Source organism: Enhydra lutris, unplaced genomic scaffold (assembly GCF_002288905.1).
Source record: "Enhydra lutris kenyoni isolate GAN:26980312 unplaced genomic scaffold, ASM228890v2 scaffoldscaffold4, whole genome shotgun sequence".
Lineage (NCBI taxonomy): Eukaryota > Metazoa > Chordata > Mammalia > Carnivora > Mustelidae > Enhydra > Enhydra lutris.
Window position 1 is genome coordinate 16,501,487 of NW_019154088.1, and position 15,356 is coordinate 16,516,842.

Consider the following 15,356-nt stretch of genomic DNA (forward strand, 5'->3'; position numbering starts at 1 on the left):
TTCCCTGACAAAATGAACTGCATTAGTCTTTCTGAGATGAGCGGAAACACAAGTGCAAACCAAGGAAGGATGTGTGTAGCCTCCCAGGCAGGGAAGTCCGGTGCGTCCAGAAACTTGTTAGAGAGCCACTGTAGACAGAAGCGCCAGGGGTGAGTAGGATGATGGCTCTGACGAGTTTGGAGAACTCGCAGGGCCCAGATCATGTTGCTATAGGCGAGCAAGTGGAGTCCTCAGGTGGTAGTTATTTTTTGTTCGTTTTGTCTTGTTTTTTAGTAAGGCAGGGCGGAAGTGAAGACCCTGAGATCAAGGCACCAGCAGAAATCAAGTCAGATGCTTAACCACAGGAGTCACCCAGGCGCCCCATCAGGTGGCAGATGTTTAAAGGCATGGGAGAAGAGCATAGAGTATAATCCATAAACTCATCCACAGGAATCCCAACATTTAAAAGGAGCCAATAGGAACCTGCAGAGGTAGGGCGCATAAGGCACAGCAGGAAAGGCTGGAAAATTCCTCAACAATGCCCTAATGTTGCCATTTTTCTAAAACTGTCCTATAGTTCGCTTTTGACAAGCTGTATTATATTTTGGTTTTCAGGTTTTTTGCCTCGGTTCTGGAAATAACTGGACATATTTATAACCTAGAAAACCCAGTTTACCATTACCTATGCAGTTATTTACTCATCCCTGCTGTTACTCCAGGGTAGCCCAGGATCTCGCTCGAATCCTAGCCACTGCCCTCCTACACGAGACCCCCCACCCCCCGCCCCGCCGTGCTTCTGTGAGTCCAATGAAACAGCGCTAGCAACTTGAGCTGTCGCTGGGATCATCCTCAGACCATGCCCCCGCCTTCTTTTAAGGGTAAACGACACGCCGTGCACTGCGGGTGCTGTTCGGAGAGGGACACGCTGCCTTGCTCGCAGCCTAGGACGCATCACTGAGCGCAGCGACTGTCACGGGCATCGTGATGCGGTTCCGTTGCTTTGCGGTTCCCTGAGATTAGAACGGGAGGAGCCATGGCCGCGACTGGAGCGGCCCCAGGTAACTCAGCAGTGCGCAGAGGCCAGGCTCTGAGCCTCGAGGAAGTTCTTGGAAAACGGGCCACAAAAAAGATGCGGGTCGAAGGAGGGAGGCAGAGACGCCGTGCCTGGGGGCCCAGGGCCTGCGCCGGCCGGAGGGAGGCGGATGTGCCGCCTCCGTGCGCTCCTCGTCAGACGGCGGCGGTTACTGCTTCCGAGGTCAAACGAACCCGGACGCGTCTAAAGGGTGCAGATCCGGCGCGCGCCTGAGGGAGCGGAAGACCAACCAGCGCCCCAGCCTGGGGGGAATGACTCCCCTCTGCCCTCACCCCGCGCTCCACCATTTCTTTACGTCCGTGCTCCGCTCAGTGTTCAAAGTCGCGCGCAGCGCCTTGCCGAGAGCCGAAGCCGCGGGGCCTCCCTTCCGGCCGCTGTCCAGCACTCGCAGCCGGAGCCGGGGCTGCCGCGGCACCAGTAATGTCGGGGCCCGGGCTGCAAGGATGCGCCTCCTCGGGCGCGTGGGGAGGCTCAGCGCTCGGCCGGCCCTCCCGCGGCCTCCGGGAGAGGCGGGGGAGGAGGCGGCGGGCCGCCGGGACGAGGAAGCCCTCCGGGTTGAGGAAGCCCTCCTGGTTGGGCCCTGGAAGGAAGCGCAGCCCCTCGTCGCGCGCGCGCGAGTCCATTAGGCCCTCCTGATGGGGGAAGTGGTTGCTTTTTGTGGTGTGAGCGGGAGGCCTCTGTAGCTGTTCAAGCACGGGTTGGCTCTGTACCCTGAGCTGGAAAAGCGTGAGAAGGCGCAGTAGTTTCCTGTCCCAAATCCGCTTTCCCAGAGGGGTTTGCAACCCCAAATTGAATCAGGCGTCCCCTCTCAGCCAGGATTGTGGGCTCGTCCAGGGGTGGGCAGGGCGGGAAGGTGCTGGCGGGAGATTTAAGTTCTGGCGGGCAAGCTAATTCTGTATCCATCTGTCCCTTCTGCTGCTGTCCTTTCTCGCGTTCTGTTCTGCCATGCCCTGCTCTGAAGCGACACCCGCCACCTCCCCCAGCAAGCGGCCCCGGCCTGCGGAGGACAGCATGCGGCTTCGCTTCGTCCGGCTCTCAGAGCACGCCACCGCCCCGACCAAGGGGTCCGCGCGGGCTGCGGGCTACGACTTGTACAGGTGAGTGGGGACTCCCGGCCGCCTTCAGCCCGCGCCATCGCTGCCCCACGTGGAGAAGGTCCAGTTCTGGAGTTCTAGGGCTCTCAGTCATGTTCGCTTATAATCCTGCCATCTATTGCCACAGCTTCAAATTTACCTGAAAGATTACAGAAACAATCCCTTTTTGCATATATGTAGGATTTCCGTCCTTTTCTAGTGTTGAAAAATTTTAGTTTTCCTCTTTTTAGCATAAATTCAGTAAGAATTTGACAGAAGTGTGCAGAATGATAACTACATATAAATGTCCACCAAGGCATTATTTGTTTTGCAACATTTATTGTACCCTTTCCAAGTGGAAGGTAGAGGTGAATAAGGCCCGCCTTGGCTTCAAAGCGTGGCCTGCGGGTGATGCAGTGCACAATAGGAAGAAAAGGCACGGGGGACGTGTAGGTGCTGAGTGTGGAAATACCCAGGGAGGATGAATGAAAGGTGCTTCTGCCTTAAAGGAATTGTGGAATTTCTCTGTATGTCCCTATTTAAGTTCACTCCAAGTACTGGGAATGTCAGAAGGAGTACGAATATGAAACGCGTTGGGAATGTCTGTAATGCTACCACCCTTCCATTGGTTCAGCACTTTTTATCTCTACTAAAAACTTTATGTGTGCGATTTTTTTTTTAATATTTTATTTATTTATTTGACAGAGAGAGATCACAAGTAGACAGAGAGGCAGGCAGAGAGAGAGAGAGGGAAGCAGGCTCTCTGCTGAGTAGAGAGCCCGATGCGGGACTCGATCCCAGGACCCTGAGATCATGACCTGAGCCAAAGGCAGCAGCTTAACCTACTGAGCCACCAGGCGCCCCTATGTGTGCGATTTTTAAAAATCCTTACAACGGTCCTGAAGTAGTTGTTACTAACCTTTTTACAGGTGAGGGTACTTGAAAAGAGCTGAATTGATTGCCCCAGGGTTGGAATGTAGTAAAATTTATGACCCTTAGTTCAGTGCTTCCCCCTACCCTTAACTACTGTGTCCGGGTCTCAACCCATTAAGGTAAGTGAACAGGGATACTGGAGGGAATGGGTGTTTACTACATGACTACATCCTTAGGATTTATTTTTTTTTTTTTTAAAGATTTTATTTATTTATTTGACAGAGAGAGATCACAAGTAGAAGAGAGGCAGGCAGAGAGAGAGAGAGGGAAGCAGGCTCCCTGCTGAGCAGAGAGCCCGATGTGGGCCTCGATCCCAGGACCCTGAGATCATGACCTGAGCCGAAGGCAGCAGCTTAACCCACTGAGCCACCCAGGCGCCCCCTTAGGATTTATTTTAAAGCATCCTAGGTAATTCTAATGTGAGAACTACTGGTCTAAGTCATACAAGTATAGGAGAAGGGGAGAAAGGAGTGTGTGAGGCAAGTAATGAAGAAAGGAAAGAAAAGGAAAAGTGAGGTATGGTCTGTTATAGCTGAAAGGGATGTATTCAGTCCCTTGGTTTTCATGGATGAAAGTGGAGTGATGTAGTACCATGTCTGGGCATTGTGAGTCATATGAGAGATTTAGATTTAAAATACTTAAAATATCCTTCTAATGAACAAAGATGACTATATACAGAAATAGACATGGAAATAACTTCTTTCTAATAAATTAGTCTAACTATTGAAAGAGAGGAAGTCCCAATGAAAGAAGTGAAAATGTAATACTGCGTTACTAATCTGTATTAAAGTCTCCTAAATAACTCATAGTTCTGCTCATTGTAAAATCTCACATTTCTATTGAAGGGAGCTACAGTCATAGCAACAGTAGCAGCATTTGCTGGGTGGATCTTAGAGAATCGGGTCCTTAGTAGTGCCCTTCTCCAGGGCCTCTTCTCAGTGATCAGCTCTGTCCCCCAGGCAGTGAGGTTCATGGTATCAGCTTGGTAAGCTTGGTTAACTCCCTAGACCAGCAGAACAGAGAAAACAAAGCTCTACCCCCCCTTCCCCCATGTTGTCCACCCATTTTCCCCTTCCCTCTGCATGTCTTCCCTAATCATTAGAGGATTGTTGTGAGAATAAAATGAGTTATATACAGCATTTAGGACTATACCTGGCACAGAGTAAGGGCTTAGTAAATGTTAGCTGTTATTAGCGAGTATTTGCCCTTCTTTCTTGGCTCTTTTTCAGAGGGAAATGATCCATATGTAGCTGTAGATTTGGTGTGTCTGTGGGAGTGGGTGAGTTCGGGATCTTACCATGCCACCATATTTGCACATCCCCCCCTTGGTTTTTTCTTTCTCTTTCTCTATATCGTGTTAGTGAAGCATGCATCTTTGAAAAGTCTGCCTTTCTGCCACCCCCTGCTAATGTGCACATCAATTTCCCAACAAATTTTGTCTGGGGAGAACAAGATTACATGTTGATAACCTCTTAAGCCAAAAAAATTCACCAGAATGACTATATCTAAAGGTAGCACCATTTTAAGAATCAACTAAAAGGAAAGGTCTGCCACTACCTTCTTCATAAATTTTTATTTTTAAATGATCTCTACACCGAATGTGGGGCTCCAGCTCACAACCACAAGATCCAGAGTCACATATTTGGAGCGTCTGGGTGGCTCAGTCGGTTAAGCATCTGACTCTTGATTTCAGCTCAGCTCATGATCTCAGGGTTGTGAGATTGAGCCCTGTGTTGATTCTCTCCCTTTCTTTCTCCCACTTCTGCCCTCGCTTCTCTCTCTCTTTCTCTCTCCCCATCTCTTTAAAAAAAAAAAAAAAAATAGGAAAGGGAGAGTTACACGCTCCAATGACTGAGCCAGCCAGGCACCCCTAAACTTTTTTTTTAATCTGAATTGGAAATTTAGAGTACTCAACTCTTAGATGGGTTATTGAAATTTAATATTGCATGAATTATTTTGTGATTATTTTATGAGATGTATTTAAAGCAATTCTATATACTTAGTCACAAGGAAGAAAAAAATACAATTTTATGAATAAATACTGGTAATTTCCTTTCATTTTCCTAGTGCCTATGATTATATGCTACCACCTATGGAGAAGGCCCTTGTGAAAACGGACATTCAGGTAGCTCTTCCTTCTGGGTGCTATGGAAGAGTAGGTAAGTGATTTAAGACACGGTAACTATTTGTCAAGCTCTTCCTTTATGATCTCTTCCTTCATCTTAGTTCTTTCTTCATCTTAGTTTCATTCAGGGTAAAAGTGAGGGAAGGGATATTGTTTGGCATGGGTCCTAAAATAAAGAAGTGCCAGCTGTGATGGCAGATACAACTGCTTGAAAACTACATTTCAGTTACATATCTCTTTCTTGCACACACACATACGCCTACCACCCCCCAACCCTCCCCCTCTCTTTTTTCTGATTCCTTGAGCTCTTAGGAGGCTCACGTTGGCCCCAGAGTTTTTCTCTCAACTCCTCACTGAGACACTGAAAACACAGGTGGTTTTTAACTGAACTCCCCCTCCAAGGATCAGACTGCATCTGAGGTTAGACGTCTTCGTGAAGATGATGATGAGAATGGCTAATGCTTGTAATAGAAGAAAATAGAGGCAGGGTTGGGCTCATGGCACACAGCATCTTTTATCCTGAGAGTAAAACTTTTGCTTCTCTTCGCTCAAAGTCCATCAGACCATTTAGCCTTTCCCCTCTTTGGGTGTTCTCCCATGGGGTATGTTGGGGTCACGGGTACCCTTCAGGTACCATCAAAGTGGGAAGAGCTATGACAACGAAGAGCCGGTCGCTGTCACTGGAGAGAGCGTTCAAAATGTTCTTAAATTGCATAATCATTTTCTAGCTTCAGAGTAAACGTGAAGGAACAAATGGAACTGTTGGTGGGAAGGGGCTAGACCACCACCGTCTTGTGACCATGAGTGTGAGAACTGCTCATACTTCTGCCTTTCAAAGAAAAACGAGATGGGCTCTTTCTTTATCTCCTTTTGGTAGCATTTGGCTGAGAGTATTTTGGGGGGTGGAGATGAGGAGATGGAATTGAAATAAAAGGAAAAGCAGGAAGCAGCAGCATTTAATGACAAGTGCCTGATTTAAGTTATTATGGAATAGAAAACTAGAAGCTGGAATAATTAATGAGAGGCCTGATGCTCAAGTCAACAAATGTAAGGTACAAAGTTCGCTTGTTTATGCTTTCATTTTAAGAATAAAAAACATGGGAATTGAATTTTTAAGGTTTAGTTTTTGACCATGTGCCTGACTGATACCAGGCCTTTTATCTTACTCTGGTTTGTTTGTTTATACAGACACATCATTTGGCATTTGAATTAAGAGTAAGATTCCCAGTTTCTAGGCTAAGCTCTGCTACTCATTGGTTAAGTTTATATCTGTCTCTCTCCACCCTCCTCCTCTGCCCTCTTCCCATGCATCATGTTCAGATCTCCCATCTTAAAACAAAAGTCTTCTTCCTCAGCCCTGTTCACTGCAGCTGCAGTCCGCCCTTTGTGGCAGACTGCTTGAAAGCGTTGGTCGAGGTTGTCCCCAGTTGCTCACCTCTCAGTCTACCCCAATGGTCTACTGCCAGGCCACCGCGAATCCTCAATGGACTGAAGTCGTGTGGGAGTGATTTAAGCTGCCTTTGAATTAAACCTTGTCGAGTTTTTCTACACTGTTCTTTCCTACTTTAAAAAACAGTATAATAAATAGAATCTTGGGTCCAGAACCATCTGCTAAAGTTAAGATGAAGAGGTAGATGTCTTAGGAGATGAGAGTGGCATGCTGAAATTGTGTAAATTACATCCAGTATTGCATCTCCCCCTGCAAAGGGGCCCACTTCCTTTTTGTTTTTGTTTTTGTTTTTTAGCTCCCCGTTCTGGCTTGGCTGCAAAACACTTCATCGATGTAGGAGGTAATATGTTTACAATTTCATTCTGTAAATATGTGTTTGTGTTTACTTCGCCTTTGCTTAACAGGTAGTAATCAAATGACAGAGATTCAAGACAAGAAAATGATTTTTGTTCTTTTACCTCTGTAGAAAGTTCCACCTCTGAGATAATAAACAATCGTGATGCAGTTTCAGATATTATTTGGTTATGTCTAATTTTAAAGTGATCATGATGTGAAATGCATGTTATTTTACTAATAGGCTAACTAGACATTATCCTATGGATAGGATTTTTGCCCTGGCTTAGTGATAATCTGCATTTAGTCCAAAAATGACTCTATTCTTAAAAGAAAGTTAGTTTTATAAGGGTAGGGAAAGCTTTCATGTCATTTTTTTAAGCAAGTATGTTTTAAGTAATTAAATTATTTAAGCATAGCTGTTAAATTATTTAAGCAAAAGTTTACAGAAAATGCAGGTCAGTCTTGTAAGAATTTTCATACCTGTATAAGAGAGCTATCCACATTTGGCAAAATACAAAAAGTGACTCTCCCTAGGTTAGAAGAGAAAACACTATGCTTCACTATCTACATTTTTTGTCAAGCAAGTACTCAGCGACTCCTGTTTCCCTTATGATAAAGCCTTACTCACATCTCCCAAAGTCAACAACTTCATTGTAGAGCCCCTTTCGTGAAGAGCCCCATCCCTGCTTGGCCCTCGTGCTATCCGCTGCCTAACCACCCTCACCATCAGGAAATTCTCACCTTTCTGATACTGCGTTTCATCTCCTTTCTGGAGTACTGACCTTTGTCCTGACTTGTATTCCCATCGTAGTGAGCAGAGTGCCTCACCTAATTAGGTATCTTGGCCCTCCAATTCGTGGGTATGCTAGATTCTCCAAATCCCTCCATACTTACAAAGCTACTTTTTATTTTATTTTATTTTATTTTATTTATTTATTTGACAGATCACAAGTAGGCAGAGAGACAGGCAGAGAGACGGGGAAGCAGGCTCCCTGCAGAGCAGAGAGCCCGATGCGGGGCTCGATCCCAGGACCCTGGGATCATGACCTGAGCGAAGGCAGAGGCTTTAACTCACTGAGCCACCCAGGCGCCCCACAAAGCTACTTTTTGGCAGATAAAGAACTGACTTAGAGATGATCCCAAGCGGACATATAAACCCTGGAATCTTCACCTGTGATTCTAGTCCCTCTGTTCTTTATGCTGCAGTTAAATGCTGGGTGTCCCCTCACTTCATCTCTCACCAACCAGGAGCTACCCTAAATTAGCTTGCTGTTAACTGGTGCTGCAGGCATCAAGTAAGGAATGAGGCATGTCTGGGGCTTGTCTCTGGCCTGCCCTTCAGCCTCCCCTTAGTGTCACTAGGTGGTGCTGTGGGGCAAGACAGGATTCCCAAGGCGGCCCTTTCTTGGGGACTGAAGAGGAGCCAGGTTTGACACAGCAGGGATGAACAGCCCGCTTGGCTTGAGAATTGCCTGGGCTCAGTTATGCTTGCTTTTCAAAAATACTTTTATAACATCAAGTATGGTAATTTAGGACTATAACTTCAGAATATAAGAGATCGCATATATTTTTAAGGAAATTTCAAAGGGTTGTGAAAGGAACATGGGCTTTGGAGTAACAACTAGACTGGGTCCCAGCTTTGTTATTCATTGGCTAGTTAGTACTTTCTGAGCCTCAGTTTGCTCTTCCATGAGATGAAAATTAGTGTGCCTGCCTCACAAGGATAGGAGGATTGAGTGATAATATATGCAACACATCTCACACTGCTTGGCACATATTAGACCCTCTAAGTTATATTTCTTTCTTTTTTTTTTTTTTTAATTTATTTATTTGACAGATAGATCACACATAGGCAGAGAGGCAGGAAGAGAGAGGGAGGAGGAAGTAGGCTCTCCGTGGAGCAGAGAGCCCGATGTGGGGCTTGATCCCAGGACCCCAGGATCACGACCCGAGCCGAAGGCAGAGGCCTTAACCCACTGGGCCACCCAGATGCCCGTATAAGTTATATTTCTTATAGAGAATTCATAGACTTTTTTTTAATGTGGCAACGTTTTTGTGTTGTTTTTTTTTTCTGACTTTGTAACTAACTTTTGCTCTGTTACAAAACAACCTTCTGAAAGATTCATGTAAACGAAACGGAAAGTTAGTTTGCCCGGTGGTTGGTGTGGTATTATTCATAAAATCACACTGTGGTGTGTTCTTGGACGCAGAGTCTCTTAAAAATGTCTCTTAGGCACATGTTTATCATAGTTGGCCACAGTTTTTACTTCAGAAGAGAGATGTTGTTAGAAATCCCAGGCTGTAAATAAGGGTCAAAGGGAAAAGTTGAGTATGCAGGATTCTGTTCAGAATTCACATCTGGTAGGTGTGGATAGTTTTCACTAAAGAAGGTTTCCAACAAATGACATGCCAAAGTCTTGACACAGTAAAACTTTTGCCTGAAGTCAGTTAATTACTCTGCCAGTTCCAATGTATGATTTTTCCAGTGATAACTTCAAAATACTTTCTGCTTTCTCATGAAGAGAAATATCCCTGATGCTTATGTTCCTTATGTAGAAAAAGAATGTCTTGGGCTTTTCTTGAAGGTCAGATTGCCTCTGAGTAATAAACTTGGAACAATTGGATTTTTCATATGGTTGGCATTCATGCTAAAAAAAAAAAGGTATTATTGAGGATGCATTTTTTTTTTCTTTCATACATTTTAACTGACTTTGAACAGCTTCATTTCTTTTAGTTAAAAGGGTTTTCACATCTCTATGTGCGAAGCATAAAATCTTGGTGGATATCTGGCTTTACAGAATTCAAGACACCCGATTCGTGGGTATGCTAGATTTGAGTTTGATGAGACTACCTGATAGCTACATAGCAAAGGTCTTTCCAAAAGGGATAATTTTTGTGTGGGAGAAGATGCCATATAGTAAAAACATAAATACTTACAGATCATAGGTAAAAGATTTAAATACCCAAACAAACTGATAAGGGAAATTGTGCAATGAGGGAATAAATCATAAATAAAATAAAGAATAGGCATATAAATGTGCAACAAACATATAGAGGAAAAACATTCTAACCTCATTAGTCATCAGGGAAATGCAAAGTAAAGCCATGAGATACCATTTTTCAGTCATCACAGTGGCCAGAATTTTTTTTAGGATTTTTTTTTTTAAGATTTTATTGAATTTTTTAAAAGATTTTGTTTATTTATTTGACAGAGAGAGACAGGACGAGAGGGAACACAAGCAGGGGGTGTGGGAGAGCAAGAGAGAAGCAGGTTTCCCACTGAGCAGGGAGCCTGATGTGGGGCTCTATCCCAGGACCCTGGGATTAAGACCTGAGCCGAAGGTAGACGCTTAACAACTGAGTCACCCAGGCGCCTCGAATTTTTTTTTTCAATTGATTTTTTTTTTAAGATTTTTATTTTATTTACTTATTTGACAGAGAGAGAGAGAGAGAGAGATCACAAGTAGGCAGAGAAGCAGGCAGAAGGGGAGGTGGAAGTAGATTCCCTGCTGAGCAGAGCCCGATGCACTCTATCCCAGGACCCTGGGATCGTGACCTGAGCTGAAGACAGAGGCTTAACCCACAAGCCACCCAGACACCCCTCGAATTTTTTTTAATTGGGGGTGTCTGGGTGGCTCAGTTGATTAAGCGTCCAACTTTTGGTTTCAGCTCAGGTTGTGAGATCAGGCCCCATGTCAGGCTCCTGGCTCCATGCTCAGAGTCTGCTTGAGATTCTCTCTCCCTCTTCTTCTCTCCTTACCCCTCCCCCCACTCACATGCGTACTTTCTCTCAAATAAGTCTTTAAAAAAAAAGATTGCTGTCATTTGGTACTGGTGAGGACTTTGGAATTGGGCATTCTTAAATATCGCTGATAGAAGTTTGAATTGCTCTACCTTTTTTGCAAGGTAATCTAGAAATATCCATTAAAATTTTAAATGTACATACCCTTTGATCAGGGAAGTGCCTTCTGGAAACTTTTTGATGAGACTGAAAATCGCTAAAATACAAGGACATCTGACACCTGACTAATATACAAGAAAGTAATACGTAAAATCTATTACTGTAACATTGGCTACCCGAGGGAAGGTAGGGGAACATTATTTTATTTTATATGTATGTGTAGTATTTGCGTAATCTAAGGTTTTTCTTACAAAGTAGAAACTAAGAGTTCAGAAGTCCGTCTGCATTGTCTTCATTGAGCCCCTTCCAGACAAATGAGTACTTGCCTGCACTTGAGATCTCCAGCTCCGAGATTCTATGGTCTTCTGGGGTCACATGTTCCAGCAGGGAATAGTGTGTTCTCCGCAGGGGTTTCTCCACTGAATCCCATCCAGGTTGTTCTACAGCCAGAACTTTCTGTGTATAGATAATACAGAAAACAGCTGGTCCCATCATTCTACCAATTACACACTAAGGACTAATTTAATGGTCAAGTGGCAGTGGGGAAAGATGCCAGTTTTCAGGATTCTTTGAATTGGTCAAGGTTTTGTTTCTGTGCAGCTAGAAAAGAAAAGACTGTTTCCTTCAGTCTAGACATGATATGAATGAGTTCTGCTGCCTTTCCGCTACTTATCTACCCCTCCTTCTCACGGTTTAAAATTACTTATCTTTGGGACGCCTGGGTGGCTGCCTTCACCTCAAGTTAAGATACCAGGGGGATTGGTCCCGGATCGGGCTCCTTGCTCAGTGGGGAGCCTGCTTCTCCCTCTGCCTGCTGTTCCCCCTGCCTGTGCTCTCTCTTTGACAACTAATTTTTTAAAATGCTTATTTTATTTATCTTTAATTCAAACTCTTAAAAATGTTGTGTCAGGAACCTTTAAGAAGGCTCAGTTTGATTTCAAATAATAAATAAGTTATTTATTCATAAAGTAAGTTATTCATAAAGCACAAGGATTCATTTAAACTTCTACCATAATCCACTGGAGAAATCTAAAAGGTTGGTTTTTCTGAGTACTTTACCCCATGCTGGATTTTTCCCTCCTATAAGAAAATTGAAAGGGAATGCTTACTTTTGTTCTTTTTAAAAAAAAAAAAATTTTTTTTTTCAGTTGACCTTCAAATAATTATGAGTTTGGTCAGTCAGCATTGATACCCATTGAGGTACATTCCTGATTATTTTTCTTTTCTTTTTTTTTTCTTTAATAAGAGTTTTGTGTGTTTGGTTTTTAGGAGGTGGGGTGTTATTAATACATAAGCTATAACATGGAGCTACATTTAATTGGGGTCCCATGAGTCCTAGCCACCATTTAACAAACTGGGGGGAAAGAATGAACATGTATAAAAGGAAATTGGCAGTGGGGAGGATGAGGAGGAAGAGAAGTGACTCCTAATAGGGGATTTTGTTTCAGGGTAATGAAAATGGTCCCCCATACTGTTTGTGGTGATGGTTGCACAGTTCCACAGTTCTGAATAGTCTAAGAACCGCTGAGTTGTGAATTATATCAGTATTGAAGGAGGAAACAGGAAGGCCTGCTACACCTGTGTCATCTGTGCTTTTGTTTATGGAAACATTTTAAGTTCTTGGCTCAAAGTTAAATGCTAACAAGCCTGGTAAATGGACCTCTCTGGGCCAAGGCAGGGCCCTGGCTCAAGTCCTCTCCTGCAAAGATTTGTTGTCCCTGTGTTTGTAATCTCAAACAGGTCCTGATCACATATGGTGTTATGGAAAAGTGTGCTCATTACTAGGCTGATGTGCAAATGTCTTCCGAGAGCTCATGCTCTAAGAAGGGCTGGTGGCTCACATTAAAAAGAGAGGTGGAATATGAATGGAAGGATTCACCTCCATTTTTGTTATAAAATGAGTGTTCTGATATTAGCCGGCCTGAGGCTTAACAGCGTCAGCGCTGAGTAATTCCACTGCAGATCTTCAGGCTATTGGACATTTTTATTTATGACTCCATCATATTCAATCTGGATATTAGTGGGAAGCAGCTACCAGGAAAAGCCTTTAAAGCCCAAGTTGTAATTTTCTTCTGGTCTTTTTAGCAGGTGTGCAGCAAATGCACAGGAGTTTGGGAGTGAGGATGACCCATCTGAGACCCTAAGTACCAGTATACTCCCAGTTTAGCATAGGAAATGGCACCGTCTATAAGGGTGACAGGTGGGAAAATTAGGGCCATTCTATGTATTTGCATTTTAGTAAGACTCATTTCTTAGTTTTCAGACTTTACCTCGTTCCAGAGCAAGATTCACTTACTTGTTTGTGAGGATTAAAATCTTGGAGCTACATAAGAATGGTTTTGAGGTAATCCTATACCCTCAGTGTTTTGGTAGCATAAACTGCGCTCATGTTACTCTTCTTTTCCTTAGCTGGCGTCATAGATGAAGATTATAGAGGAAATGTGGGTGTCGTGCTATTTAATTTTGGCAAAGAAAAGTTTGAAGGTATGTTAAATGCATTTAGTCACATAAATGCAGGGAGTTTTCTGAATTCTGAGTGTTTGGATAACACATGCTCCCTCTAATTCTCACTGTACAGGCAAGATTAGAGAAAGCATTAATAAAATATTAGTAATAAACTCTTATTTCCTTTCAAGTCAAAAAAGGAGATCGGATCGCACAGCTCATTTGTGAACGGATTTTTTATCCAGAAATAGAGGAAGTTCAGGTAAGTATCATAAAAACCAAGCAGGGAATAAATGATGTCACCTCTTCAGTGAAGGGAAAAATACAATTTCAAGGGTTTCCTATGCTGTTTGTAACTAAATAATAGCACATATAATAGTCCTATTTAAAGCAAAATTAAAAGCTTAGTTTTAGAATTTCATGAAAATTTTTTTTAGCTGTTATATGGCATTACTTTGGGTAATAAATCAGTTAAGTATACCCTGAAATTCTTTTTCTCTTAGCTTTTTTGAAAATTTCCCAATATTTTATTTATGGAGCTTTAAAAAAAATTGATTTTCTTTTTGTAATCTCTTTGAAAGAATAAAAGTCTTACAGCAAGAATAAAAGTCTTACAGGTTAGGAGCTAGAGAGAACTGAAGGAGAACTGAAATTAACTACCTGGCAACCACCTTTATGTCTTTTCAGGTTTTAGATGACACTGAAAGGGGTTCAGGAGGTTTTGGTTCCACTGGGAAGAATTAAGTTATGCCAAGAATAAAATAAGAAAACATACTTTTTCTTTAAAGAGTTTTTGCTTAAAGTGTTTTGGTGTTTTGCACATCTGTAAACGTAATAGCTTTAGTTTCTAAAACTGTTTGGTTTTCTTAGGAATTAGGAAAAGATACCTCTGTTGGGGGGGGGTCCCATAAAACCTGATATGCTTATGTTTTTACACATCTGATTATTGTATAAATCTGTGTGGTGACCTAATACAAACTGTTTATTTTTTTAATCAGATGTATATCGATTACAGACCCAAAAAACCCTGTATTATTTAATTCACTAAATGCTTTCTCTTCAACTTATTTAGTTGCTTTGTGAATCATAAGCAGTGCCTTTCATTCGACGAATTTGAATTCTTTCACAGATATAAATTATTGTATGAAGTGAACGAAAAAGATAATAAAAAGAAGTTGAAATTATTCCTTGTTCGTACCTTCTCTTCATTGCTCTCAAAAATGTTTTTGATCTCGGGGCTCCTGGGTGGCTCAGTCGGTTAAGCGTCTGCCTTTGGCTCAGGCCATGATCCCGGGATCCTGAGATGGAGCCTTGCATAGGGCTCCTTGCTCAGTGGGAAGCCTGCTTCTCCCCCACCTCTGCCTGCCACTTCTCTGCTTGTGCTCCCTGTCTGTCAAATAAATAAAATCTTAAAAAGAATGTTTTGGGTTTTTTTTAAGATTTTATTTATTAGTTTGACAGAGAGATCAGTAGGCAGAGAGGCGGGGGGAGGCAGGCTCCCTGCTGAGCACAGAGCCTGATGCTGGGCTTCATCCCAGGACCCTGAGACCATGACCCGAGTAAAAGGCAGAGGCTTAACTCACTGAGTCACCCAGGTGCCCCCCAAAAAGTTTTTGATCTTAAGATTCTTAGTGACATTTGGGAAGAAGAGAATCCTCGGGTTATTTTTTAAAATTACTATTATTTTGGGAGGGGGTGGAGAGAGGGAGAGAGAATCTTAATTGGGCTCCATGCTCAGCATGGAGCCAACACCAGGCTTAATTTCATGACCCTGAGATCATGATCTGAGCCAAAATCAAGAGTTGGACTTTTAACCGACTGAGCCACCCGGGCAGCCCTATTGTTATCTTTTATTCATGCTTTCAGTAGGGCCCCATGTTGGCTGGGTAGAACTGTGTTTGTGAAAGGAGTTGTAACCTGGGTATTTGCAGATGGTTGGTTCTTCTGATTTCATTCCATCGAATAAATTGTACAAGTTGTGTGAGTTTCCCTCACTAAAGTAGCGATAATAGGCCATAGGC

The 15,356-nt window shown here is 43.2% G+C and overlaps 1 protein-coding gene across 3 annotated transcripts; it reads left to right on the forward strand.

Annotated features, from left to right (window-relative positions):
* Window positions 1-317: 317 nt before the first annotated feature.
* Window positions 318-14,519, forward strand: LOC111160173 (deoxyuridine triphosphatase). 3 transcript variants are annotated; one of them, XM_022523067.1, is made up of 7 exons: window positions 318-1,489; window positions 2,034-2,169; window positions 5,146-5,237; window positions 6,949-6,993; window positions 13,300-13,374; window positions 13,527-13,597; window positions 14,023-14,519. In XM_022523067.1, exons 1-7 carry the CDS (start codon window positions 1,324-1,326, stop codon window positions 14,077-14,079), a joined length of 642 nt encoding a protein of 213 aa, XP_022378775.1. In that variant the 5' UTR covers window positions 318-1,323; the 3' UTR covers window positions 14,080-14,519. The 3 variants fall into 3 exon arrangements, with proteins under 3 accessions (XP_022378775.1, XP_022378785.1, XP_022378793.1); XM_022523077.1 differs by having other exon boundaries at window positions 318-1,483; window positions 14,023-14,516; XM_022523085.1 differs by having other exon boundaries at window positions 318-1,037; window positions 14,023-14,516.
* Window positions 14,520-15,356: the final 837 nt, after the last annotated feature.

Bases quoted from the DNA above. Each gene is read 5' to 3' on its own strand.
- LOC111160173 (XM_022523067.1), top strand. From the start codon at position 1,324: ATGACTCCCCTCTGCCCTCACCCCGCGCTCCACCATTTCTTTACGTCC. The intron at 6,994-13,299 runs GTAATATGTTTA...TCTTTTCCTTAG, and splicing joins ACACTTCATCGATGTAGGAG to CTGGCGTCATAGATGAAGAT. The intron at 13,375-13,526 runs GTATGTTAAATG...TTTCCTTTCAAG, and splicing joins TGGCAAAGAAAAGTTTGAAG to TCAAAAAAGGAGATCGGATC.